The 26348-nt window shown below is 45.5% G+C and overlaps 1 protein-coding gene across 2 annotated transcripts in view; it reads left to right on the forward strand.

The window, feature by feature from the left end:
* The window catches only part of LOC110506716 (plexin-A4), a 424640-nt gene that overhangs the window by 374535 nt on the left and 23757 nt on the right, over positions 1-26348 (forward strand). For both annotated transcript variants that reach the window (XM_090199137.1, XM_090199138.1), the window contains exons 25-28: positions 2754-2857; positions 11805-11904; positions 15760-15950; positions 26032-26201. In XM_090199137.1, the coding sequence (XP_090055263.1) occupies positions 2754-2857; positions 11805-11904; positions 15760-15950; positions 26032-26201 (565 nt within the window). The remainder of the gene's footprint in view (positions 1-2753; positions 2858-11804; positions 11905-15759; positions 15951-26031; positions 26202-26348) is intronic.

Here is a 26348-nt window from a genome sequence, read left to right on the forward strand (position 1 = left end):
GACTTCTTCTTCAAATTACAGTAGTGTTCAGAGAGACTCAACACCAGCCTCCCTGCATAGATCTCAGGAGAGTTGAGTCCAGCAGACCTCTTCTCTGGCTCCTAAGTCTGGTGCTGTGTGATTGTTCTCTTCCCTCTCTGACTCCCCATCGATCCAGCCCTGTTGACCACAATCTGACTCACATGATTGATCAAGTAATCAATGGAGAGGCTCTCAGATCCCCAAACCTCCTCAATCTTATTTTTTTTTTCTGTGAAACTTTCGAAGAAATCTGCCTTCTTTTCTTTCTCTCCAGCTTTCTCTTCTTCTCTCATTCTTTCTTACTTCCTGTTCTCAGTAGACTGGGTTGTCATTTTCTTCAGTATAACAACACTACCTCAACAACCTTCACTCTGCAGTCTCACAACACTACCTCAATAACCTTCACTACTTCCCCCTCAGCAGTATGACAACACTACCTCAATAACCTTCACTACTTCCCCCTCAGCAGTATGACAACACTACCTCAACAACCTTCACTACTTCCCCCTCTGCAGTATGACAGTACTACCTCAACAACCTTCACTACTTCCCCCTCTGCAGTATGACAACACTACCTCAACAACCTTCACTCTGCAGTCTCACAACACTACCTCGATAACCTTCACTGCTTCCCCCTCAGCAGTATGACAACACTACCTCAATAACCTTCACTACTTCCCCCTCTGCAGTATGACAACACTACCTCAACAACCTTCACTACTTCCCCCTCTGCAGTATGACAACACTACCTCAACAACCTTCACTACTTCCCCCTCTGCAGTATGACAACACTACCTCAACAACCTTCACTACTTCCCCCTCTGCAGTATGACAACACTACCTCAACAACCTTCACTACTTCCCCCCTCTGCAGTATGACAACACTACCTCAACAACCTTCACTCTGCAGTCTCACAACACTACCTCAACAACCTTCACTACTTCCCCCTCTGCAGTATGACAACACTACCTCAACCTTCACTACTTCCCCCTCTGCAGTATGACAACACTACCTCAACAACCTTCACTGCTTCCCCCTCTGCAGTATGACAACACTACCTCAACAACCTTCACTGCTTCCCCCTCTGCAGTATGACAACACTACCTCAACAACCTTAACCTTCACTGTAGGAGCTCCGATGTTCTAGAATCCCTCCACTCCCCAAAGCCTTTATCTACAACACTGGGCTCCACACAGAGACCTGGGAGGATTGGGATATAGGGGCAATCTCATCTTACTCTGGTTTTCTCCAAATTCATCCTTTCTTTCCTCTCCTTTTTTCCAATTCCCTCTCTCCTTTTCCTTTGGTTTGTTTACTCTGGCCCAACTGGAGACTCAGGTCATTTGCATGTTGATGGAAAGATGTACAGTACAGAGAGAAAACAATAGGAGGCTTTGTGTTTCCTGGAGATTTCTGATGCCAAAGTTGTTCTCCGCACCCCTCCTAGGACGTGTTTCATCATCTGCCCTGTGATTGCTGCTTTGTTGGTCTATTTGTGATTGGAATAGGAGATGACAGTGACCGACGCCAGGCGGGAACAACACCGACACAGTGACACATTCTTATATAAACTCAAATGCGGCAAACAAAAGAATATCACCTCCTTGTTTGTTTTCCACAGTATATTTTATTTTCATTATAATGTGAGGGAATACAGTGGTGGGGTTTCTCTACAGTGGTGAGGGTGGTGGGCTATTTCGTATGTCTTTGGGGTGGCGTATCTGTTGGAGGTGGTGTTGTATCTCGAGTGTGTGCGGTGGTATGGTTTCTCTTGAAGGGTGCTGTGGTTGGATTACTCTTTAGGATGCTTTGGTGGGGTATCTCCTGAGGGTGCAACGGTGTGGTATTTCTAGCTGAGACTGAAAGTCCAGCTGAATGGGGTAGCAGTGGTGTGGTTTCTCCTGCCCTAGCTAGTTCCCAGTAATGACAATAAGAGACAGCTCAGCAGGGGTTTAGCGCTGGTCGATGGTGGAGAGCACTCAGCGTGGGGGCCAGGGGCCCGCCACAGATGAAAGAGGAAGTAGGGACCTTGGCTAGCAGTGGTAATCACATCCATCGATCGAGAGGGCCCAGCGAATGCCCCCGATCCGCTCTCTATCAAAAAGCAGAGTGGGTGATTAATTTCCCTTCCTTTCTTTTCCCTCTTTCTTCTTGTCCTCCCTCTCGTTCTCTCTTGCTACTAACACTCGTTGTCACACTCGTTCTACTTCTCGGTATCGCTACTTTGTGGCCTGGGAATCTCATGCTGGCCTCAAAGGAAGGATTCCAGGAACTCCAGATCTGTTTCCCTGTAGCCACTCCCCTTCTCTTCCCACCATCCAGACATACATGGCTCCTGCAGAACCAGTGTATATGTGTCGCAGGTTGACATTCACTGTCATGAATCTTGCCCTGGAGGCAGAAATTAGCAATTCTTCACTACACGGGCCATCTAGAAAGTCAAAACTGGCTATATTGTAAAAATAGGTTTAAAATCAGATTTGATGACTTTGTGGCTGTGTCAGTCAGTGACCACTCTACAGAGCTGCCACCAGGGAAAGATTCATGACAATAAATGCCAACCTGCGTGTGTGACATCAAAGGAGTGTACAAAAAGAGAGCGTGACATGGATTCACTATGTGATAGTGATCACTGCATCTTGTGGAAAAGGTCATTCTGAGCAGGCTGGATATAAATCTCTCTTTCTCCCTGTAGTGCCCTAACCTGTCTTTACCTTTGCCCCCTCACAGAGTGGCGCCAGGGCAGAGGTCAGCGTACGATCCTGATGGACGAAGACCTCTCTACCAAGATTGAGAGCGACTGGAAGAGACTCAACATGCTTGCTCACTACCAGGTACACGCATCACTATCTAGAACAGTTAACCCACTGTTCCAAGGCCGTCATTGAAAATAAGAATTTGTTATTAACTGACTTGCCCAGTTAAATAAAGGTGTGTGTGTGTGTGTGTGTGTGTGTGTGTGTGTATATATATATATATATTTTTTTTTACATATCTACATTCTGACTTACGACCAGTTATATGCATCACTATCTAGAACACACATATCTATACAACCAGGTACATGCATCACTATCTAGAACACACATATCTATACAACCAGGTACATGCATCACTATCTAGAACACACATATCTATACGACCAGGTACACGCATCACTATCTAGAACACACATATCTATACGACCAGGTACACGCATCACTATCTAGAACACACATATCTATACTACAAGGGACATGCATATCTAGAGGTGGAGTCATACCCATGTTCACTCAGGACAGAGAGGGTAGAAGTATAATTCATTGTATTTCTATAGGGTACACTGATCCGTAATGGAGAAGATTGAAGATAACTCCCAATACGCTGTACAGAAGGGACTGGTGATTTGCTAGTGTACCAACAAAGCCTGTTTGAGACAAGCAAAATGGATGATTGGAATGAACTGTAGTTTGTTTTCCCCTCCAGTGTGTATTTGCAATATCAGAACTAAACTATTCCCTCTCATAGTGTATAATACAGTGTTTCCATGTAAATATTATGCTGCATAGTGTTCAGTTTGAGGTAAACCGATGGTCCAGATTAGGCTCTAACTATTAGAGTATCCACTTCCAGGTAAATACATGTTTGAGATGATTGACTTCCAGGTACTACCATAATGGTACACTAGATAAATTCATATTGCACACTCACTCACAGGTAAACTCACTCCACCTGAGTGTCATTCCATTTCCAGGTAAACTTTTGCAGCTAATCAGCCAGTCAAAATGCTGGCTCAACCTCATAAATGTTTCATCAAATAGATTACCCTGTAAAGGTCTCTTTGCAAAACACACACACACACCACTCACGGCTCTTTTCTCAAATAGACCTCCTGATCTCATCAGACGGAGCCGGAGGGAGATTTGTGTTTTGAGTTTGTTTATTTGTTTAACTGATTCTATCTATACCGCCTGCCTCACCATATCTCCCGCCTCCCTCCTCCCTCCTCCCTCCTCCCTCGCTCCTCCAGCCTTCTGAGTTCAAGAGTCATCAGCAGCTGTCTTTGTTGTCTCTGTTTCCAAACGCCGCCATTCGACAGACAGACAGCACCTTTACCCACTGCCACATGTATTTCCCCCCAAACACTGAAGGAAACAGGAACTCATTAAAAATCAGACTTTGATTAGAACTCTGCAAGTCAGAGTTGACGGTAGGAAAGCACCTAAACTAGTATTACAAGAGTAAAAGTACCAAAGAGACTAGAGAGGCTTCACAAGATGTCTACGCACGCAACCTGACAGTATTGCACACGTGTTGTGTCCGATCATGTTGGTTTAGGTTGTTGACGCGTAGGACTGATGATGCCGTTGGATCAGTCAGGCAGAATGTTTTTCAGAGTCGCGTATCAGTCCGTTTCAATAATGTCTGATGGCCGCAGACAAAGGGAAGAGGAAGAAGAGGCAGAATTCTGTTTTAGCAGGCTTAAAAGCCTCTGCCAAGCTATTGAATGGACACGCACATCCTTTGACAGTTCTAAATGGACTATGTTGATTTCTCCAGCCAATAGACTAATAGACTAATACATGGCACCGAAGAACATGACTGACGTTTTACATTCTCCCAACCAATTGTGCAATTTTGTACATTTTTGTGTATGTTTTGTGTAACTTATTTTTTTACTTATTGTGTATGTTGCTGCTACCGTCTCTTATGGCGGAAAATAACTTCTGGACATCAGAACAGCGATTATTCATCTCGGACTGGAAGAAACTGTTTCCTTTAACGAGTCCGACGAGAAGGAAATCCTGCTTTCACCGGAACAGGCCCAGATCCACGCCTTCTGCGTGAAGAAAAGACGCTGGAAAAGGGGATAATGAATATTTTGCACGCCCAATTTTTCAGTTTTTTATTTGTTAAAAAAGTTTGAAATATCCAATAAATGTCGTTCCACTTCATGATTGTGTCCCACTTGTTGTTGATTCTTCACAAAAAAAACAGTTTTATTTCTTTATGTTTGAAGCCTGAAATGTGACAAAAGGTCGCAAAGTTCAAGGGGGCCGAATACTTTCGCAAGGCACTGTACATATCCCAACCAGAAGCCATGGATTACAGGCAACATTCTCATCTAGCTAAAGGCTAGAGCTGCCGCTTTCAAGGAGCGGGAGACTAATCTGGACGCTTATAAGAAATCCTGCTATGCCCTCAGACGAACCATCAAACAAGCAAAGCATCAATACAGGATTAAGATTGAATCCTACTACGAGCTCTGATGCTCGTCGGATGCGGCAGGGCTTGAAACTATTATGGACGGGAGCCTACCAGAAGAGCTAAATGCCTTTTATGCTTGCTTCAAGGCAATCAACACTGAAGCATGCACGAGAGCACCAGCTGTTCTGGATGACTGTGTGATAACCCTCTCGGTAGCCGATGTGAACAAAACCTTTAAAGCCGCTGGGCCAAACGGATTACCAGGACGTGTACTCAAAGCATGCGCAGACCAACTGTCAAGTGTCTTCACTGACTTTTTCAACCTCTCCCTGACTGAGTCTGTAATACCTATGTGTTTCGAGTAGACAGCCATAGTCCCTGTGCCCAAGGAAGCAGAGGTAACCTGCCTAAATTATTACCGCCCGTGGCAATCACGTCGGTAGCCATGAAGTGCTTTGAAAGGCTGGTCATGGCTCACATCAACAGCATCCTCCAGGACACCCTAGACCCACTCCAATTTGCATACCACCCCAACAGATCCACAGATGACATAATCTCAATCGCATAGTCACTTTGCCCCCACCTAGATGTACATATTACCTCAACTAGCCTTTACCCCTGCAAACTGACTCGGTACTGGTGCCCCCTGTATATTGCCTCATTATTCTTATTGTGTTAATTTTTATTATGACTTTTTATTTTAGCCTACTTGGTAAATATTTTATTCTTCTTGAACTGCACTGTTGGTTAAGGGCTTGTAAGTAAGCATTTCACAGTAAGGTCTACACTAGTTGTATTCGGCGCATGTGGCAAATAAAGTTTGATTTGATTTTGATTTGATGTTCTGAGCAAAAGAGTAAAGTCGGTTTTGATCTCAAAACAGTCATTAGAGTAAAAACATAAATGGATGTTCAGTTTGAAATCCCCTACAAAGGTAGAAAATATATTGAGTGATTGTTATCTTCAGATGCAGCATCCTTTCATGTAGACACAGTACAATCAGAGTTGATCAGGACCTTAGACAGTACAATCAGAGTTGATCAGGACCTTAGGCAGTACAATCAGAGTTGATCAGGACCCTAGACAGTACAATCAGAGTTGATCAGGACCTTAGACAGTACAATTAGAGTTTATCAGGACCTTAGGCAGTACAATCAGAGTTGATCAGGACCCTAGACAGTACAATCAGAGTTGATCAGGACCCTAGACAGTACAATCAGGGTTGATCAGGACCTTAGACAGTACAATCAGAGTTGATCAGGACCCTAGACAGTACAATCAGAGTTGATCAGGACCTTAGACAGTACAATCAGAGTTGATCAGGACCCTAGACAGTACAATCAGGGTTGATCAGGACCTTAGACAGTACAATCAGAGTTGATCAGGACCCTAGACAGTACAATCAGAGTTGATCAAGACCCTAGACAGTACAATCAGGGTTGATCAGGACCCTAGACAGTACAATCAGAGTTGATCAGGACCCTAGACAGTACAATCAGGGTTGATCAGGACCCTAGACAGTACAATCAGAGTTGATCAGGACCTTAGACAGTACAATCAGGGTTGATCAGGACCCTAGACAGTACAATCAGAGTTGATCAGGACCCTAGACAGTACAATCAGGGTTGATCAGGACCCTAGACAGTACAATCAGGGTTGATCAGGACCCTAGACAGTACAATCAGGGTTGATCAGGACCCTCCCTATACAGTACAACAATTTTGGTAACTTTCCCAAAATTCCCTGGTTTTCCAAGAAATCCAGGTTGGAGGATTTCTGGATTCCCTCGTCATTTCAAGAATTTTCCAACCAGGATTTCTGGAAAACTGGGGAATTTGGGGAAATTTACAGGAATTTTGCAACCCTAGATGCAATGTTTTTAGTGTTTGAATCTTCTATTGTAGAATTACAGCTTTCGTTCAGACAATAGAATATAATAGAATAGAAAACAGCATTGTCCAAGAAAAGCAAATTGTTCATTCAGAAGAAGTGAACTCTGTTTATTCTATTTCTATAGCTACAGCACACTCATAGGGGGGACCAAAAATACCCAGCAATACACCGTTCAGAAAACATTTGGAAAAGGGCAGTTCTCACACCCGATTATCATTACTCCTATCCCCCTGTAGAACCAGCAGTGATGACGATCAGTAGAGAGTCTATTGCTTTTGTAGTCATGACTTTCTCCCTCCTCTCCGCCTTATTGGCTCTGACCCAGTAACCTGTGACCCCTGTAATAGACTGGGCCTGTCAGAGCACTTCCAGGTCATTACAGAGGATCAGGGCCTGACTGAATAGACACCCCAGAAGTAATCAGCCAAAGGAGGGAGGGTGGATTAAAGGCAGGGAGATGACCAACAAAGGGCAGGCGGTCGTAACGCCATGGCAACTCTCTGTCTGAGCAGAGGAGAGGAGTTAAGATCTGATGTGCTCCACTCAGATGTCCATCTGTCTTCACATTCATAGGGAGTTTTACACACTAGACCACAGGCATTAACATAGGTGGACACACATGCTCAGAACACACACATACAGTATGGCCAGCTCCATTCCAGACATGGACAACATGACACTATTTGAAATATGCAAACACACACACGCGCGCGCGCGCACACGCAAACCTTCACCTGGACATACACCAGACAAGCCAGTCTTATGTACACCTCGCATGAACAGACAGTGACAGACAGACAGACAGACAGACAACCCCTTTAGACAAATCCTGCTGATTGGTACATTCCCTTATTGGCAACCGTCCCTCCAGCGAGCCGGAATGATGGACCGGTGGAAATAGAAACGGAGCGACGCTCTCTTGCTCCTTATGGTGTAAATAATGTGGACACCTAAGCCAGCAGCCCTCCAAATGAGCTTTCCGGGGGGGGGGGGGGGGGGTCTGCCCGCCGCATGACGCTTAAATGAAATGTCACGGCGGCGAGTGGGATGTCGTGGGTGTGGTGGTCGAGACAGCGAGGTAGAATGGATTAGAAGCCTGATTGGAAACCGGAATGAGATAATGAAGACAGAAGTTAATTCAGTTTTCAGCTGGGGAGGGGAAGGAGGGGGAAGGCAGGGTGCGTTCTCCTTGACAAAAAAACAGACTCAGACACTCAAAGCCTGTTAGAGGGAGTGAGGGAGGAGGGAGGAAAGGGAGCGAGGAGGGAGGAGAGTGGGATGTAAGGAGGAAAGGAGGGGGACTGGAAACATCCCGCAGATTCACAATCATCCCACTCCAAAATGTTCCTCTCATCATTTTACCAAACTAACATTAGATTATGTTATATTTGAATGATGTATTACCTAGTGGCGATTATCTACTGTCTACATCAGTCATTTGTTCACTTTGGGTCCAACAGGTCAGTTTATATGACGTAGATTTTGTACAACACCATCGTTAGTGGAAGAGATTACCCACTTATATATTATGAATGTCTTGGTGACCTAGTAAAACATGAATATCATTGATTACTGTCGACTTTGGTCAGACAGATTTCCCCTCTTGACAGCCTCCAGAAGTCCCACGTCTGTCTTGTTATAATGGAATACAGAAATATGGAATATAGAATGGGATCAAAGCGCACTCTGAATGGAATTAGACTCTGCTAACTGTCATCCTAATGGGTTGTTATGAATACAGCACAGACCCATTCACCCTCCTAGATATAGAGGAACTATTCTAATTCTATTTCTATAGGGGGGCTATGTACAGTTAGCATAGAACCCATTCACCTTTGGTTGAAACTAATGTTTCAATGCCCTTTCTGCTCAAATAAAAGTACTCACTGTACTGTAAGTCACTTTGGATAAAGCATCTGCTAAGTAGCATATATTAATACAGTACATTGCGAAAGTATTCGGCCCCCTTGAACTTTGCGACCTTTTGCCACATTTCAGGCTTCAAACATAAAGATATAAAACTGTATTTTTTTGTGAAGAATCAACAACAAGTGGGACACAATCATGAAGTGGAACGACATTTATTGGATATTTCAAACTTTTTTAACAAATCAAAAACTTAAAAATTGGGCGTGCAAAATTATTCAGCCCCTTTACTTTCAGTGCAGCAAACTCTCTCCAGAAGTTCAGTGAGGATCTCTGAATGATCCAATGTTGACCTAAATGACTAATGATGATAAATACAATCCACCTGTGTGTAATCAAGTCTCCGTATAAATGCACCTGCACTGTGATAGTCTCAGAGGTCCGTTAAAAGCGCAGAGAGCATCATGAAGAACAAGGAACACACCAGGCAGGTCCGAGATAATGTTGTGAAGAAGTTTACAGCCGGATTTGGATACAAAAATATTTCCCAAGCTTTAAACATCCCAAGGAGCACTGTGCAAGCGATAATATTGAAATGGAAGGAGTATCAGACCACTGCAAATCTACCAAGACCTGGCCGTCCCTCTAAACTTTCAGCTCATACAAGGAGAAGACTGATCAGAGATGCAGCCAAGAGGCCCATGATCACTCTGGATGAACTGCAGAGATCTACAGCTGAGGTGGGAGACTCTGTCCATAGGACAACAATCAGTCGTATATTGCACAAATCTGGCCTTTATGGAAGAGTGGCAAGAAGAAAGCCATTTCTTAAAGATATCCATAAAAAGTGTCATTTAAAGTTTGCCACAAGCCACCTGGGAGACACACCAAACATGTGGAAGAAGGTGATCTGGTCAGATGAAACCAAAATTGAACTTTTTGGCAACAATGCAAGACGTTATGTTTGGCGTAAAAGCAACACAGCTCATCACCCTGAACACACCATCCCCAGTGTCAAACATGGTGGTGGCAGCATCATGGTTTGGGCCTGCTTTTCTTCAGCAGGGACAGGGAAGATGGTTAAAATTGATGGGAAGATGGATGGAGCCAAATACAGGACCATTCTGGAAGAAAACCTGATGGAGTCTGCAAAAGACCTGAGACTGGGACGTCGATTTGTCTTCCAACAAGACAATGATCCAAAACATAAAGCAAAATCTACAATGGAATGGTTCAAAAATAAACATATCCAGGTGTTAGAATGGCCAAGTCAAAGTCCAGACCTGAATCCAATCGAGAATCTGTGGAAAGAACTGAAAACTGCTGTTCACAAATGCTCTCCATCCAACCTCACTGAGCTCGAGCTGTTTTGCAAGGAGGAATGGGAAAAAATTTCAGTCTCTCGATGTGCAAAACTGATAGAAACATACCCCAAGCGACTTACAGCTGTAATCGCAGCAAAAGGTGGCGCTACAAAGTATTAACTTAAGGGGGCTGAATAATTTTGCACGCCCAATTTTTCAGTTTTTGATTTGTTAAAAAAGTTTGAAATATCCAATAAATGTCGTTCCACTTCATGATTGTGTCCCACTTGTTGTTGATTCTTCACAAAAAAATACAGTTTTATATCTTTATGTTTGAAGCCTGAAATGTGGCAAAAGGTCGCAAAGTTCAAGGGGGCCGAATACTTTCCCAATGCACTGTATGTATATATTATATTATTTACTGTAGGGAGAATCACATTGTAACCCTGAGCATTGCTCTGATATATGATCTGGCCATCCCATCAGTTTAATGAGAGCAACAGTCTCTCTTCTCCTCCTCCTCTTCCTAAACCACCCAGACCCAACTGTCATCTCACATCCCATCCCACCTCTCCTCCTCCCTCCCAATACTACAACCCCAAACACACACACACACCATTATATTAACTAATAAACATGTAGGATTACTGCTTAGGGACCATGTTGTATAGTTAGAGGGGGGTAGTTGGATCCCTGTGGAATCTCCCTGGAGCCTCCCATGGGTGTCGCCTGTCATGATACTAACACATTATGCACCAGGAGCGGGTTGGGGAGTGGGTGAAATAATGCTATGATGTAATAATAACCCCAAACACACACCTGAGACCCTTAGCCTTGCACCCCTATTCCCCATACACACTCTATTAAAGAGATCACTTCTTCAATTAACCCTGCCTCAGCCGGCGGGGCTCGCTGGTGAAATTATGCAGAGTGTGTGTGTTTGTGTATATGTACGTGTGTTTGTGCACGGCTGGGATCAGCCCCTCTCCCAGTTGTGTTAATTGAATCAATTTCTGTTGTGTTGAAAAGTAGGAGCCCATCTCTCTTTCTCTGTCATTCTCTCTCTCACACACACACACACACACACACACTCCCCCCTCGCCCCAGAAGAGGGGTATTGTTGAAATGGAAGGCTGAGACGTCCCATCTCACACATAGTGATATACATCGCACCCGTTCACTACCACTAATCATATGTGTATGGGCTGATTAGATCACACAGGCTAATCACAAAGGCTTCCTGAGCATCCAATCATAGCTGTTATAGATGGAGGATAAACACATGATGACGTGTGGATAGTGATTTGTATGGTGATCCAGGGTTTAGTGGCTGAGTGCCACATCTCTCTTCATTGGGGATTGTTATGTATTCAGAATGCACTTGGCAGAATCAGAATGCACTCATTGAGGATGGTGATTAGTCATTCTGCTCTCTTTCTGCGCTCTCTCGCTCTCTCTCTCTCTCGCTCTCTCTCGCTCTCGCTCTCTCTTTCTGCTCTCTCTCTCTCTCGCTCTCTCTCGTTCTCTGCAGGTGCCTGATAACTCTGTGATGGCCTTGGTCCCCAAGCAGGTGACGGCCTACAACTCGGTCAACAACTCAACTGTGTCCAGAACCTCAGCCAGTAAATACGGTATGGATAACATGTGTGTGTGTGTGTGTGTGTGTGTGTGTGTGTGTGTGTGTGTGTGTGTGTGTGTGTGTGTGTGTGTGTGTGTGTGTGTGTAGGAGAGAGGAGTACATTTCCGGCACATTTCCAGATTTCTCTGCTGGATAGGATTGTCCTCCTGGAACTAAAACAATTATGCCCCCCCCCCCCCCCCCCCCCCCCCTCCATCTCCCAGCAGTCTGTGTGCCTGAGAGTTAAACAGGAAGAACTGTGTCCTTCTAATCGGAGTGGGATCCATAGTCAGAGTCAGCACACACACACACACTTACATGCACACACAAACACACAACAGCACACACACAGACGTTCTCACCTACACACACACTGGGTATTCCCTGTTGCGAATGCACAAGCTCCATTGCCAGGATTTTAATTAAAAAACGTGGCTAAACAGCACCTTCTCCCTCTAAACCTTCACCACAGAAACCAACACAGACTTCTCCTGCACACACTGTTCATCCCTCAAACTAACTGAGCTCCATATGTCACTAACAGATGTAAAGGCTCTGTTAACAATACCTGAACACATAGTAAAGTCTTCCATACATTAGCCACTATTAGCAATACCTGAACACATAGTAAAGTCTTCCATACATTAGCCACTATTAGCAATACCTGAACACATAGTAAAGTCTTCTATACATTAGCCACTATTAGCAATACCTGAACACATAGTAAAGTCTTCCATACATTAGCCACTATTAGCAATACCTGAACACATAGTAAAGTCTTCTATACATTAGCCACTATTAGCAATACCTGAACACATAGTAAAGTCTTCCATACATTAGCCACTATTAGCAATACCTGAACACATAGTAAAGTCTTCTATACATTAGCCACTATGTGCTGTTACACCTTAGTAATAGTGACAAATCCCCAGAGGAGAAGAGGGACAGAACTGAGCCCAGGAGACAGGATAACAAGATTAGAGAGCAGGGAATTTAACAGACTAACAAAGAGAGAACAAAGAGAGGGAAGAGAAGAAAGAGTGCATTTGCAGTTTGCACTTTCCTCCCCCCTGGGACTGGAGACAGAAACTGTGTCCCAAATGGCACCCTACTCCCTGTATAGTGCACTACTTTGGACCAGAGCCCCATGGGGAATATGATGAACTACATGGGGAATAGCGTACCATTTGGGATGCAGACAGACAGTGTCCCATCTAGCAGTGACTGTCTTGGTCCGGCCCTGTGTTCTCTTGAACCTGAGAAGAAGCCATCAAATCAAACCCTGATCAAAGGCAGCGCTGCCCGGACTCAAACACTCCAGACACATCAAATGACCACTTTATTAGCCAGCTAGCACCTCATCTCCATACGCCATCTCACCGCCTCGCCTCCGTTCCTCCACTCAAATTAGACCAAAGAAAAAGGAGGGTGAGTGTGAAAGAGAAAGAGAGGGAACAGGATGGAGAGAGAGAGAGAGATGGAGGAAGACAGAATGTCACACATCTCTTCACTTAGTTGGGGAATTGACTTCAAACGATGCCAGAGCCACTTGAGACATGGAGGGGGGGGGGGGGGGACTTTGAACTGGACTGATCACAATGGAGAGGCACTGAGGAGAAGAGAGGATGATTCTAATGGAGCCAAAGGAGAGGGGGAGAGGGAGGGAGAAAGTTAGTGAGAGAAAATGAGGAAGGTGGAGAGAGGAGGAGGGATGATGAAGAAGAAGAGGGGTAAAGAGAAAGATGAAGAGGAACAGGGAGGGAGAAAGATGAAGAGGAAGTAGGGGAGAGAGGGATGGAAGGAGAAGGCAGAAAGTTAGTGAGTGAGATGAAGCACGCGGGAAAGGGATTTAGAGAGAAAGAGAGGGAGAGAAAGAGAGAGAGAAAGAGAGGGAGAGAAAGAGAAAGAGAGGGGGATGGAAGGAGAAGGCAGAAAGTGATGGGGAGAGAGAGAGAGAGAGAGAGAGCTTCCTTTCTTAATCAAAACTCCTGTGTGATATGTCAGTATGGTAGTATTTCAGGACTGTGTGTGTGTGGAGCGCTCCTTCTAGGAACTCCTTCCACTCCACCGAACGTGTCATCACGCCCTATTACACCAGCACACTCAATAACACTCTGGGAGACACCCACCACTTTATTATTACACACACACGCGCACACACACGCTCACACACACGCGCACACACACACACGCACGCGCACACACACACACGCACACTCACACATGCACACACACTCCAATCATTCCAAGTCAGTCAAGTTCCAGGAGTCAATATGCGCACACACACTTTACCTGCTTTCTCTCTCTAGTACTTTACCCCTCCCTCTCCTCTCCTCTCTTCCTCTCTCCCTCCATCATTCACTCTTCCTGCATTTCTCTCTGGAAGGACAAATTGATTTCTGCAGCATCTGCCTTGGCAAAAACACACTTTATTTCACCGTCCTCTCCCTCGACCAACAGTCCTACTGATCAATTATTTTCAGACTGTGTAAACATTCATCGAGCCGGAGTGTTTTTGAATGTCATCGCCACTCTCGTCAAATGGGGCGGGCATATGAATATTTCATCTCGCCATACACCTGTTCGATTTTGTGTCCGTGAATTGTGCCACGGTGTATTCTACCTCCTGAGAGAAAAAGACGGCATGAAAAATGAACCACGTACACGCTGTTGTAAAAGTTAATGTCCAATCTCAAAGTCTCGGTAGCTTGAAGCTTCTAACGAAACCCAGATAAATTACTTGACTGAATTTGGCTTATTTGACTTTGTATCCTTTAGAATCCATTCGAATATCTGTGTAGTATCCTTTAGAATACCTGTGTAGTATCATTTAGAATACCTGTGTAGTATCATTTAGAATACCTGTGTAGTATCATTTAGAATCCTTTAGAATACCTGTGTAGTATCCTTTAGAATACCTGTGTAGTATCATTTAGAATACCTGTGTAGTATCATTTAGAATCCTTTGGAATACCTGTGTAGTATCCTTTAGAATACCTGTGTAGTATCCTTTAGAATACCTGTGTAGTATCCTTTAGAATACCTGTGTAGTATCCTTTAGAATACCTGTGTAGTATCATTTAGAATACCTGTGTAGTATCATTTAGAATACCTGTGTAGTATCCTTTAGAATACCTGTGTAGTATCATTTAGAATCCTTTAGAATACCTGTGTAGTATCCTTTAGAATACCTGTGTAGTAGACTTTAGAATACCTGTGTAGTATCCTTTAGAATACCTGTGTAGTATCCTTTAGAATACCTGTGTAGTATCCTTTAGGATACCTGTGTAGTATGGCTTGACCCCCCCTGTATTTTGTTTTGTCTGTCTTTGGTTTGTGTTGCGTCTGTCTTTTTTGTGTGTTTTGTCTATGTTGTGGTCTCTGACCATTTTCACTGGATCGCGGCGACCTGAACAGTACTGTGCTGGCTCAGATGTTTTCTTTACACATCCCCTCTGTTAGGTGTGTTGTCTCTCTCTACTCTGCACCATATCCGCGGGAAGTAGGGAGGCTGAGGGTGCTGTAGCACCACCAAATAATACAAACTAATTCAAAAGTCCTGTATGAGCAGACCGATATAGCCGTCTGTAACGCAGAACCTCAAAAAATATTTCACCAAGATGTTGTTTTTTTGCCACACCGTTTGGCGAAAGAAACGCAGCACCCCCACCCCCAAACATCTTCCCGCGGCTACAACGTCTATACTATGTCTGTGCTGCTACAACGTCTATACTATGTCTGTGCTGCTACAACGTCTATACTATGTCTGTGCTGATCATGTTATATTTCCATAGTCTGTTACAGTATGTCCATTGGTTTCTGCTTCATCTCTGTGTCATATTCTGATGTTGTTCTTTATGTTCCACAGAGAACATGATCAAGTACACGGGGAGCCCCGACAGCCTGCGCTCGCGCACGCCCATGATCACGCCCGACCTGGAGAGCGGGGTCAAGGTGTGGCACCTGGTAAAGAACCACGAACACGGAGACCAGAAGGAGGGAGACCGCGGCTCCAAGATGGTCTCTGAGATATACCTGACCAGGCTGCTGGCCACTAAGGTGAGTTATCACACGAATGCACACCTTATTCATATATGATATTATTCCTCATCCCCTGTAGACTCTGAGACCCAAGTGAAAATATGTAGCTGTATATTGTCTTTCAGACCTCAGCAGCATATCTAATGATAGAGGTGACACACAAAGATACAACCTGTAAAGGCTTTTTCCGTGGACAGAGATGTTATCTGGTGAAAAACAGAAATGGAAATAGCCGTAAAATGAGTCTCTTTGAGCATGCCAGGGCGCTATTGCCCCTCAGAAAATCAGTTCATTTGGTTTGGAGGGAATCGTGACTTTGATCCCACTGCTCAATGGGAATTACCAATCCACTTGCTAATGATGCACCTCCTTTACATCACACATGCTTTCTTCCAGAGAGGGAGGGAGGGAGATAGGGGGGAGGGGAGAGAGAGGGGGGAAGGGGGAGAGATAGGGAGGGGGAGAGAGAGAGGGAGGGGGAGAGAGGGAGGGAGGGGGAGAGAGGGAGGAGAGGGAGGGAGGGAGGGAGGGAGGGAGGGAGGGAGGGAGGGAGGGAGGGAGGGAGGGAGGGAGGGAGGGAGGGAGGGTGGTGTTGGTGGTGTGACCATTCCATGCTCTTTGTGTTGTGGTTCAGACAGACAACACTCCACCTGGTTTTCTGGATTTGTAATGGGAATGCTTAGTGGCAGGATTCACACACACACCCACACACACTCATCAACAGAGTTGTTGGCAGAGATGGCTGAGGAGGCAACAGAGATATGGAGAGTGAGTGTTGTCTGTCATTTCTCTGGCGTGTGCTGTGATTGGCAGTGAGCAGTCACAGTGGAGCTGTGTAATGAATATGGCAACACTCTCTCTATGAAGCACATGTACCAGAGCCACAATCTAACACGCTTAGACAGACAAAAACACTCAGTCATTCAAACACACACACACACACACACACACACACACACACACTGAGCAATGCTCTATTTACCTGTGATGACCCTGGTCAGGGGGGAATGCGATGCAGAGACGGCGTGTCATCTTTACAGATGGAGTGTTTTGTGAAGTAATCAGTTTATCTTGGGGTCCATCTCTCTTGTTGAGGTATGACTGTGCCGACAGCCCTGTAATTGACTGCGTTTGACTTTCACCTCACCAATAAATACCGTCGGTCGGCCCGGCGCTGACGTTTTCCATTTTAGGTCCATCAGTGTCACTCTGATGGGGGGCCAAAGGGCTTATTTCTTGATTGCGTTCTCTATTCCTCTTTTCCTCTCTGTTTCTCTCTCTCTGTTTGTGACAACACCAACAACCCTTCACCCACTCAGTCTTTGTTGTTTTGTTTTCTTTCCACTCATCCTAAATGACAGGGTAGTTCTGATGCAGGAAACACTGTCTGTCCTCATCCTAAATGACAGGGTAGTTCTGATGCAGGCAACACTGTCTGTCCTCATCCTAAATGACAGGGTAGTTATGATGCAGGAAACACTGTCTGTCCTCATCCTAAATGACAGGGTAGTTCTGATGCAGGAAACACTGTCTGTCCTCATCCTAAATGACAGGGTAGTTCTGATGCAGGCAACACTGTCTGTCCTCATCCTAAATGACAGGGTAGTTCTGATGCAAGAAACACTGTCTGTCCTCATCCTAAATGACAGCGTAGTTCTGATGCAGGAAACACTGTCTGTCCTCATCCTAAATGACAGGGTAGTTCTGATGCAGGTAGCACTGTCTGTCCTCATCCTAAATGACAGGGTAGTTCTGATGCAGGCAGCACTGTCTGTCCTCATCCTAAATGACAGGGTAGTTCTGATGCAGGCAGCACTGTCTGTCCTCATCCTAAATGACAGGTTAGTTCTGATGCAGGCAGCACTGTCTGTCCTCATCCTAAATGACAGGGTAGTTCTGATGCAGGCAGCACTGTCTGTCCTCATCCTAAATGACAGGTTAGTTCTGATGCAGGTAGCACTGTCTGTCCTCATCCTAAATGACAGGGTAGTTCTGATGCAGGCAGCACTGTCTGTCCTCATCCTAAATGACAGGGTAGTTCTGATGCAGGCAGCACTGTCTGTCCTCATCCTAAATGACAGGTTAGTTCTGATGCAGGTAGCACTGTCTGTCCTCATCCTAAATGACAGGGTAGTTCTGATGCAGGCAGCACTGTCTGTCCTCATCCTAAATGACAGGGTAGTTCTGATGCAGGCAGCACTGTCTGTCCTCATCCTAAATGACAGGTTAGTTCTGATGCAGGTAGCACTGTCTGTCCTCATCCTAAATGACAGGGTAGTTCTGATGCAGGAAACACTGTCTGTCCTCATCCTAAATGACAGGGTAGTTCTGATGCAGGCAACACTGTCTGTCCTCATCCTAAATGACAGGGTAGTTCTGATGCAGGAAACACTGTCTGTCCTCATCCTAAATGACAGGGTAGTTCTGATGCAGGCAACACTGTCTGTCCTCATCCTAAATGACAGGGTAGTTCTGATGCAGGCAGCACTGTCTGTCCTCATCCTAAATGACAGGGTAGTTCTGATGCAAGAAACACTGTCTGTCCTCATCCTAAATGACAGGGTAGTTCTGATGCAGGCAGCACTGTCTGTCCTCATCCTAAATGACAGGGTAGTTCTGATGCAGGCAGCACTGTCTGTCCTCATCCTAAATGACAGGGTAGTTCTGATGGAGGCAGCACTGTCTGTCCTCATCCTAAATGACAGGGTAGTTCTGATGCAGGCAGCACTGTCTGTCCTCATCCTAAATGACAGCGTAGTTCTGATGCAGGAAACACTGTCTGCCCTCATCCTAAATGACAGGGTAGTTCTGATGCAGGCAACACTGTCTGTCCTCATCCTAAATGACAGGGTAGTTCTGATGCAGGCAGCACTGTCTGTCCTCATCCTAAATGACAGGTTAGTTCTGATGCAGGTAGCACTGTCTGTCCTCATCCTAAATGACAGGGTAGTTCTGATGCAGGAAACACTGTCTGTCCTCATCCTAAATGACAGGGTAGTTCTGATGCAGGCAACACTGTCTGTCCTCATCCTAAATGACAGGGTAGTTCTGATGCAGGAAACACTGTCTGTCCTCATCCTAAATGACAGGGTAGTTCTGCAGGCAACACTGTCTGTCCTCATCCTAAATGACAGGGTAGTTCTGATGCAGGCAGCACTGTCTGTCCTCATCCTAAATGACAGGGTAGTTCTGATGCAAGAAACACTGTCTGTCCTCATCCTAAATGACAGGGTAGTTCTGATGCAGGCAGCACTGTCTGTCCTCATCCTAAATGACAGGGTAGTTCTGATGCAGGCAGCACTGTCTGTCCTCATCCTAAATGACAGGGTAGTTCTGATGGAGGCAGCACTGTCTGTCCTCATCCTAAATGACAGGGTAGTTCTGATGCAGGCAGCACTGTCTGTCCTCATCCTAAATGACAGCGTAGTTCTGATGCAGGAAACACTGTCTGCCCTCATCCTAAATGACAGGGTAGTTCTGATGCAGGCAACACTGTCTGCCCTCATCCTAAATGACAGGGTAGTTCTGATGCAGGAAACACTGTCTGTCCTCATCCTAAATGACAGGGTAGTTCTGATGCAGGCAACACTGTCTGTCCTCATCCTAAATGACAGGGTAGTTCTGATGCAGGCAACACTGTCTGTCCTCATCCTAAATGACAGGGTAGTTCTGATGCAAGAAACACTGTCTGTCCTCATCCTAAATGACAGCGTAGTTCTGATGCAGGAAACACTGTCTGTCCTCATCCTAAATGACAGGGTAGTTCTGATGCAGGTAGCACTGTCTGTCCTCATCCTAAATGACAGGGTAGTTCTGATGCAGGCAGCACTGTCTGTCCTCATCCTAAATGACAGGGTAGTTCTGATGCAGGCAGCACTGTCTGTCCTCATCCTAAATGACAGGTTAGTTCTGATGCAGGCAGCACTGTCTGTCCTCATCCTAAATGACAGGGTAGTTCTGATGCAGGCAGCACTGTCTGTCCTCATCCTAAATGACAGGTTAGTTCTGATGCAGGTAGCACTGTCTGTCCTCATCCTAAATGACAGGGTAGTTCTGATGCAGGCAGCACTGTCTGTCCTCATCCTAAATGACAGGGTAGTTCTGATGCAGGCAGCACTGTCTGTCCTCATCCTAAATGACAGGTTAGTTCTGATGCAGGTAGCACTGTCTGTCCTCATCCTAAATGACAGGGTAGTTCTGATGCAGGCAGCACTGTCTGTCCTCATCCTAAATGACAGGGTAGTTCTGATGCAGGCAGCACTGTCTGTCCTCATCCTAAATGACAGGGTAGTTCTGATGCAGGCAGCACTGTCTGTCCTCATCCTAAATGACAGGGTAGTTCTGATGGAGGCAGCACTGTCTGTCCTCATCCTAAATGACAGGGTAGTTCTGATGCAGGCAACACTGTCTGTCCTCATCCTAAATGACAGGGTAGTTCTGATGCAGGCAGCACTGTCTGTCCTCATCCTAAATGACAGGGTAGTTCTGATGCAGGTAGCACTGTCTGTCCTCATCCTAAATGACAGGGTAGTTCTGATGCAGGCAGCACTGTCTGTCCTCATCCTAAATGACAGCGTAGTTCTGATGGAGGAAACACTGTCTGTCCTCATCCTAAATGACAGGGTAGTTCTGATGCAGGCAACACTGTCTGTCCTCATCCTAAATGACAGGGTAGTTCTGATGCAGGCAACACTGTCTGTCCTCATCCTAAATGACAGGGTAGTTCTGATGCAGGAAACACTGTCTGTCCTCATCCTAAATGACAGGGTAGTTCTGATGCAGGCAACACTGTCTGTCCTCATCCTAAATGACAGGGTAGTTCTGATGCAGGCAGCACTGTCTGTCCTCATCCTAAATGACAGGGTAGTTCTGATGCAGGCAACACTGTCTGTCCTCATCCTAAATGACAGGGTAGTTCTGATGCAGGCAGCACTGTCTGTCCTCATCCTAAATGACAGGGTAGTTCTGATGCAGGCAACACTGTCTGTCCTCATCCTAAATGACAGGGTAGTTCTGATGCAGGCAGCACTGTCTGTCCTCATCCTAAATGACAGGGTAGTTCTGATGCAGGCAGCACTGTCTGTCCTCATCCTAAATGACAGGGTAGTTCTGATGCAGGCAACACTGTCTGTCCTCATCCTAAATGACAGGGTAGTTCTGATGCAGGCAACACTGTCTGTCCTCATCCTAAATGACAGGGTAGTTCTGATGCAGGCAGCACTGTCTGTCCTCATCCTAAATGACAGGGTAGTTCTGATGCAGGCAACACTGTCTGTCCTCATCCTAAATGACAGGGTAGTTCTGATGCAGGCAGCACTGTCTGTCCTCATCCTAAATGACAGGGTAGTTCTGATGCAGGCAACACTGTCTGTCCTCATCCTAAATGACAGGGTAGTTCTGATGCAGGCAACACTGTCTGTCCTCATCCTAAATGACAGGGTAGTTCTGATGCAGGCAACACTGTCTGTCCTCATCCTAAATGACAGGGTAGTTCTGATGCAGGCAACACTGTCTGTCCTCATCCTAAATGACAGGGTAGTTCTGATGCAGGCAGCACTGTCTGTCCTCATCCTAAATGACAGGGTAGTTCTGATGCAGGCAGCACTGTCTGTCCTCATCCTAAATGACAGGGTAGTTCTGATGCAGGCAACACTGTCTGTCCTCATCCTAAATGACAGGGTAGTTCTGATGCAGGCAGCACTGTCTGTCCTCATCCTAAATGACAGGGTAGTTCTGATGCAGGCAACACTGTCTGTCCTCATCCTAAATGACAGGGTAGTTCTGATGCAGGCAACACTGTCTGTCCTCATCCTAAATGACAGGGTAGTTCTGATGCAGGCAACACTGTCTGTCCTCATCCTAAATGACAGCGTAGTTCTGATGCAGGAAACACTGTCTGTCCTCATCCTAAATGACAGGGTAGTTCTGATGCAGGCAACACTGTCTGTCCTCATCCTAAATGACAGGGTAGTTCTGATGCAGGCAGCACTGTCTGTCCTCATCCTAAATGACAGGGTAGTTCTGATGCAGGAAACACTGTCTGTCCTCATCCTAAATGACAGGGTAGTTCTGATGCAGGAAACACTGTCTGTCCTCATCCTAAATGACAGGGTAGTTCTGATGCAGGAAACACTGTCTGTCCTCATCCTAAATGACAGGGTAGTTCTGATGCAGGAAACACTGTCTGTCCTCATCCTAAATGACAGGGTAGTTCTGATGCAGGAAACACTGTCTGTCCTCATCCTAAATGACAGGGTAGTTCTGATGCAGGAAACACTGTCTGTCCTCATCCTAAATGACAGGGTAGTTCTGATGCAGGAAACACTGTCTGTCCTCATCCTAAATGACAGGGTAGTTCTGATGCAGGAAACACTGTCTGTCCTCATCCTAAATGACAGGGTAGTTCTGATGCAGGCAACACTGTCTGTCCTCATCCTAAATGACAGGGTAGTTCTGATGGAGGCAACACTGTCTGTCCTCATCCTAAATGACAGGGTAGTTCTGATGCAGGCAACACTGTCTGTCCTCATCCTAAATGACAGGGTAGTTCTGATGCAGGCAACACTGTCTGTCCTCATCCTAAATGACAGGGTAGTTCTGATGCAGGCAGCACTGTCTGTCCTCATCCTAAATGACAGGGTAGTTCTGATGCAGGCAGCACTGTCTGTCCTCATCCTAAATGACAGGGTAGTTCTGATGCAGGCAGCACTGTCTGTCCTCATCCTAAATGACAGGGTAGTTCTGATGCAGGAAACACTGTCTGTCCTCATCCTAAATGACAGGGTAGTTCTGATGCAGGTAGCACTGTCTGTCCTCATCCTAAATGACAGGGTAGTTCTGATGCAGGCAGCACTGTCTGTCCTCATCCTAAATGACAGGTTAGTTCTGATGCAGGTAGCACTGTCTGTCCTCATCCTAAATGACAGGGTAGTTCTGATGCAGGAAACACTGTCTGTCCTCATCCTAAATGACAGGGTAGTTCTGATGCAGACAACACTGTCTGTGAGGCTACATTCTAGATTACACATTGTCTTTAAAGTGCAGTGTAATGATGGGCCAGGTTTCTCTTTCTCTCTGTGTGTGTGTGTGTGTGTGTGTGTGTGTGTGTGTGTGTGTGTGTGTGTGTGTGTGTGTGTGTGTGTGTGTGTGTGTGTGTGTGTGTGTGTGTTTTCAGTGGGCTGTAATGGCAGCTTGTGCTCTCAGGGGACAGATGAAGGACTATCATGATGAAGTTGTCTGTCTGTGGGATTCCTTACTCACAAACACTCACATACACACGTATAACACACACAGACACACACACACACACACACACACATACACACACTACATGTATAACAGCCTCCCTGCCACTAAACGGTCCCCATGACTACACAGGGTTTGAGGAAGAAATGTATATTTTCATCTTCATAGGCAAATGATAAGCTGTCAGAAATGTGGGACATGGTAGAATCACGGCTGTGATTGTCAGCTAACTGGATTCTCCTCACGCCCCCCTCCCTCTCTCCTCTCTGACTCAGTCACCGCTCCACCCAAATTGGGATTTTTATTTGCCGCTTGTGCACACCTCATCTGACACACTGCGCGCTTGTGGCTCTTTCCAGATAGGCTTCCCTCACTGTTGCTTTTTGTCATTCTGTCCTCTCCTCTCTTCTCCCCCTCGCATTCTATCAGCTCATTCCTTACAAGTGGATTAGATTTTCTCTTTCTATCTATCTCGTTCTCTCTCTTCTCTCCTCCTTAAAGACGAGAACATTAAATCAAATTAGGGTCAATGGTGCAGTGTGTGAGCTAATCCCTCCACACACAGAGGCTTAGGAGATGCACCTCCTGTTCCCAGATATTATTAAAAGTGAACTGTGAAAAAACTATTTCCCATCAAAGCCCAGAGATTTAGGACCAGAGAGAGAGAGAGAGAAACACATCAGGAAACACCATCAGATACACAGGATAAAACCCACTCTCAGTCAGACGCACACACCACCGGAGGCTGGTGAGGGGAGGATGGCTCATAATAATGGATGGAATGTAGTGAATGGAATGGTATCAAACACATGGAAACCATGGAAACCTTGAGTTTGATGCGTCGGTAACACTTGACACCCAGCGTCAGAACACGTTATGACACGGTCATAACCATGTCATAATATCTGACGTAACGTGTCATAACCTGTTATAATACGGTCATAACCATGTCACAATATCTGATGTAACGTGTCATAACCTGTTATAATACGGTCATAACCATGTCATAATATCTGACGTAACGTGTCATAACCTGTTATAATACGGTCATAACACTCATGACATTTTTTGACCTGTTGTGACATATATTGTGTTATTTTATGGCTGGTTATGACACCTACATAAGTGTCAAAACCCACCAAACCTACCACACAAGGAAAAACATTCCATGACATCATAGCCTAAGTATTTTATTTTATTTTATTGACCATATTAAATGATCATTGTAATTGCACACAAATTGATGTCAGACATGCACTTACCCCAATGCTCTGCTGATGACTGGGATGAATGCAGAAGGAGATTTCAGGAGCAGGACAAGACACCCTCTTTTTGACAGATGGCCTATCTGGCTTATGTGATTATGATGGTCATAATGCTTCTTGAGTGTCAAAGTGTATTTTCTTAGTCCAAGTAAAGTGACACAGGATGGTCATAATGCTTCTTGACAGTCTCATAAAGTGTATTTTCTAGAGTTATTTAAAATATGATGAATAAAAGATGAATGTAAAGAATTCACAACAACAAAGGATTTAAGAAACAAACTTTAAAACTTGTCAGGGAAAAAACTCATTTGAATAAATGTGTGTTTTGACACTCTTATGTAGGTGTTATAACCAGCCATAAAATGACCCAATATATGTCACAACAGGTGTAAATATATTGGTCTTGACAGTGTTATAACCATATTATGACAGGTTATGACAAGTTATGTCAGCTGTTATGACATGGTTATGACTGTGTCATAACGTGTTGACACTGGGTGTCAAGTAAAGTGATACCGATTGGTCTGATGCCGATGTGTCTGATGCCGATGTGTCTGATACCGATGTGTCTGATACCGATGTGTCTGATACCGATGTGTCTGATACCGATGTGTCTGATGCCGATGTGTCTGATACCGATGTGTCTGATACCGATGTGTCTGATACCGATGTGTCTGATACCGATGTGTCTGATGCCGATGTGTCTGATACCGATGTGTCTGAGACCGATGTGTCTGATGCCGATGTGTCTGATACCGATGTGTCTGATACCGATGTGTCTGATGCCGATGTGTCTGATGCCGATGTGTCTGATGCCGATGTGTCTGATACCGATGTGTCTGATACCGATGTGTCTGAGACCGATGTGTCTGATACCGATGTGTCTGATACCGATGTGTCTGATACCGATGTGTCTGATGCCGATGTGTCTGATGCCGATGTGTCTGATGCCGATGTGTCTGATGCCGATGTGTCTGATGCCGATGTGTCTGATACCGATGTGTCTGATACCGATGTGTCTGATACCGATGTGTCTGATGCCGATGTGTCTGATGCCGATGTGTCTGATGCCGATGTGTCTGATACCGATGTGTCTGATACCGATGTGTCTGAGACCGATGTGTCTGATGCCGATGTGTCTGATGCCGATGTGTCTGATACCGATGTGTCTGATACCGATGTGTCTGAGACCGATGTGTCTGATGCCGATGTGTCGGATACCGATGTGTCTGATACCGATGTGTCTGATACCGATGTGTCTGATACCGATGTGTCTGATACCGATGGGTCTGATGCCGATGTGTCTGATACCGATGTGTCTGATACCGATGGGTCTGATGCCGATGTGTCTGATACCGATGGGTCTGATACCGATGTGTCTGATACCGATGTGTCTGATACCGATGTGTCTGATACCGATGTGTCTGATACCGATGTGTCTGATACCGATGTGTCTGATGCCGATGTGTCTGATACCGATGTGTCTGATGCCGATGTGTCTGATACCAGTGTGTCTGACACCTGTCGCCATTCTCTCTGTCTCTGTGTGTGTTGTCTGTCGCTCACTGCTGATCTCTCTGCTTCCACAGGGCACTTTACAGAAGTTTGTGGACGACCTGTTTGAGACCATCTTCAGCACGGCCCACCGAGGCAGCGCCCTGCCCCTGGCCATCAAGTACATGTTTGACTTCCTGGATGAGCAGGCTGACAAGCACAGCATCCATGACCCGCATGTCAGACACACATGGAAAAGCAACTGGTGAGACACTGGCAACATCTGGCCTTTTCTGTTGTTTTACTGTGTACTGTGCTAAAACAGGTTAACATTGGAAGTGTACTGCAACCCCCCCCCCCCCCCTACACACACACACACACACACACACACGTGTAGAAACACAGACACATG

This window comes from Oncorhynchus mykiss, chromosome 15 (genome assembly GCF_057628025.1).
Source record: "Oncorhynchus mykiss isolate SJ-2025 chromosome 15, ASM5762802v1, whole genome shotgun sequence".
In the NCBI taxonomy this organism is placed as follows: domain Eukaryota; kingdom Metazoa; phylum Chordata; class Actinopteri; order Salmoniformes; family Salmonidae; genus Oncorhynchus; species Oncorhynchus mykiss.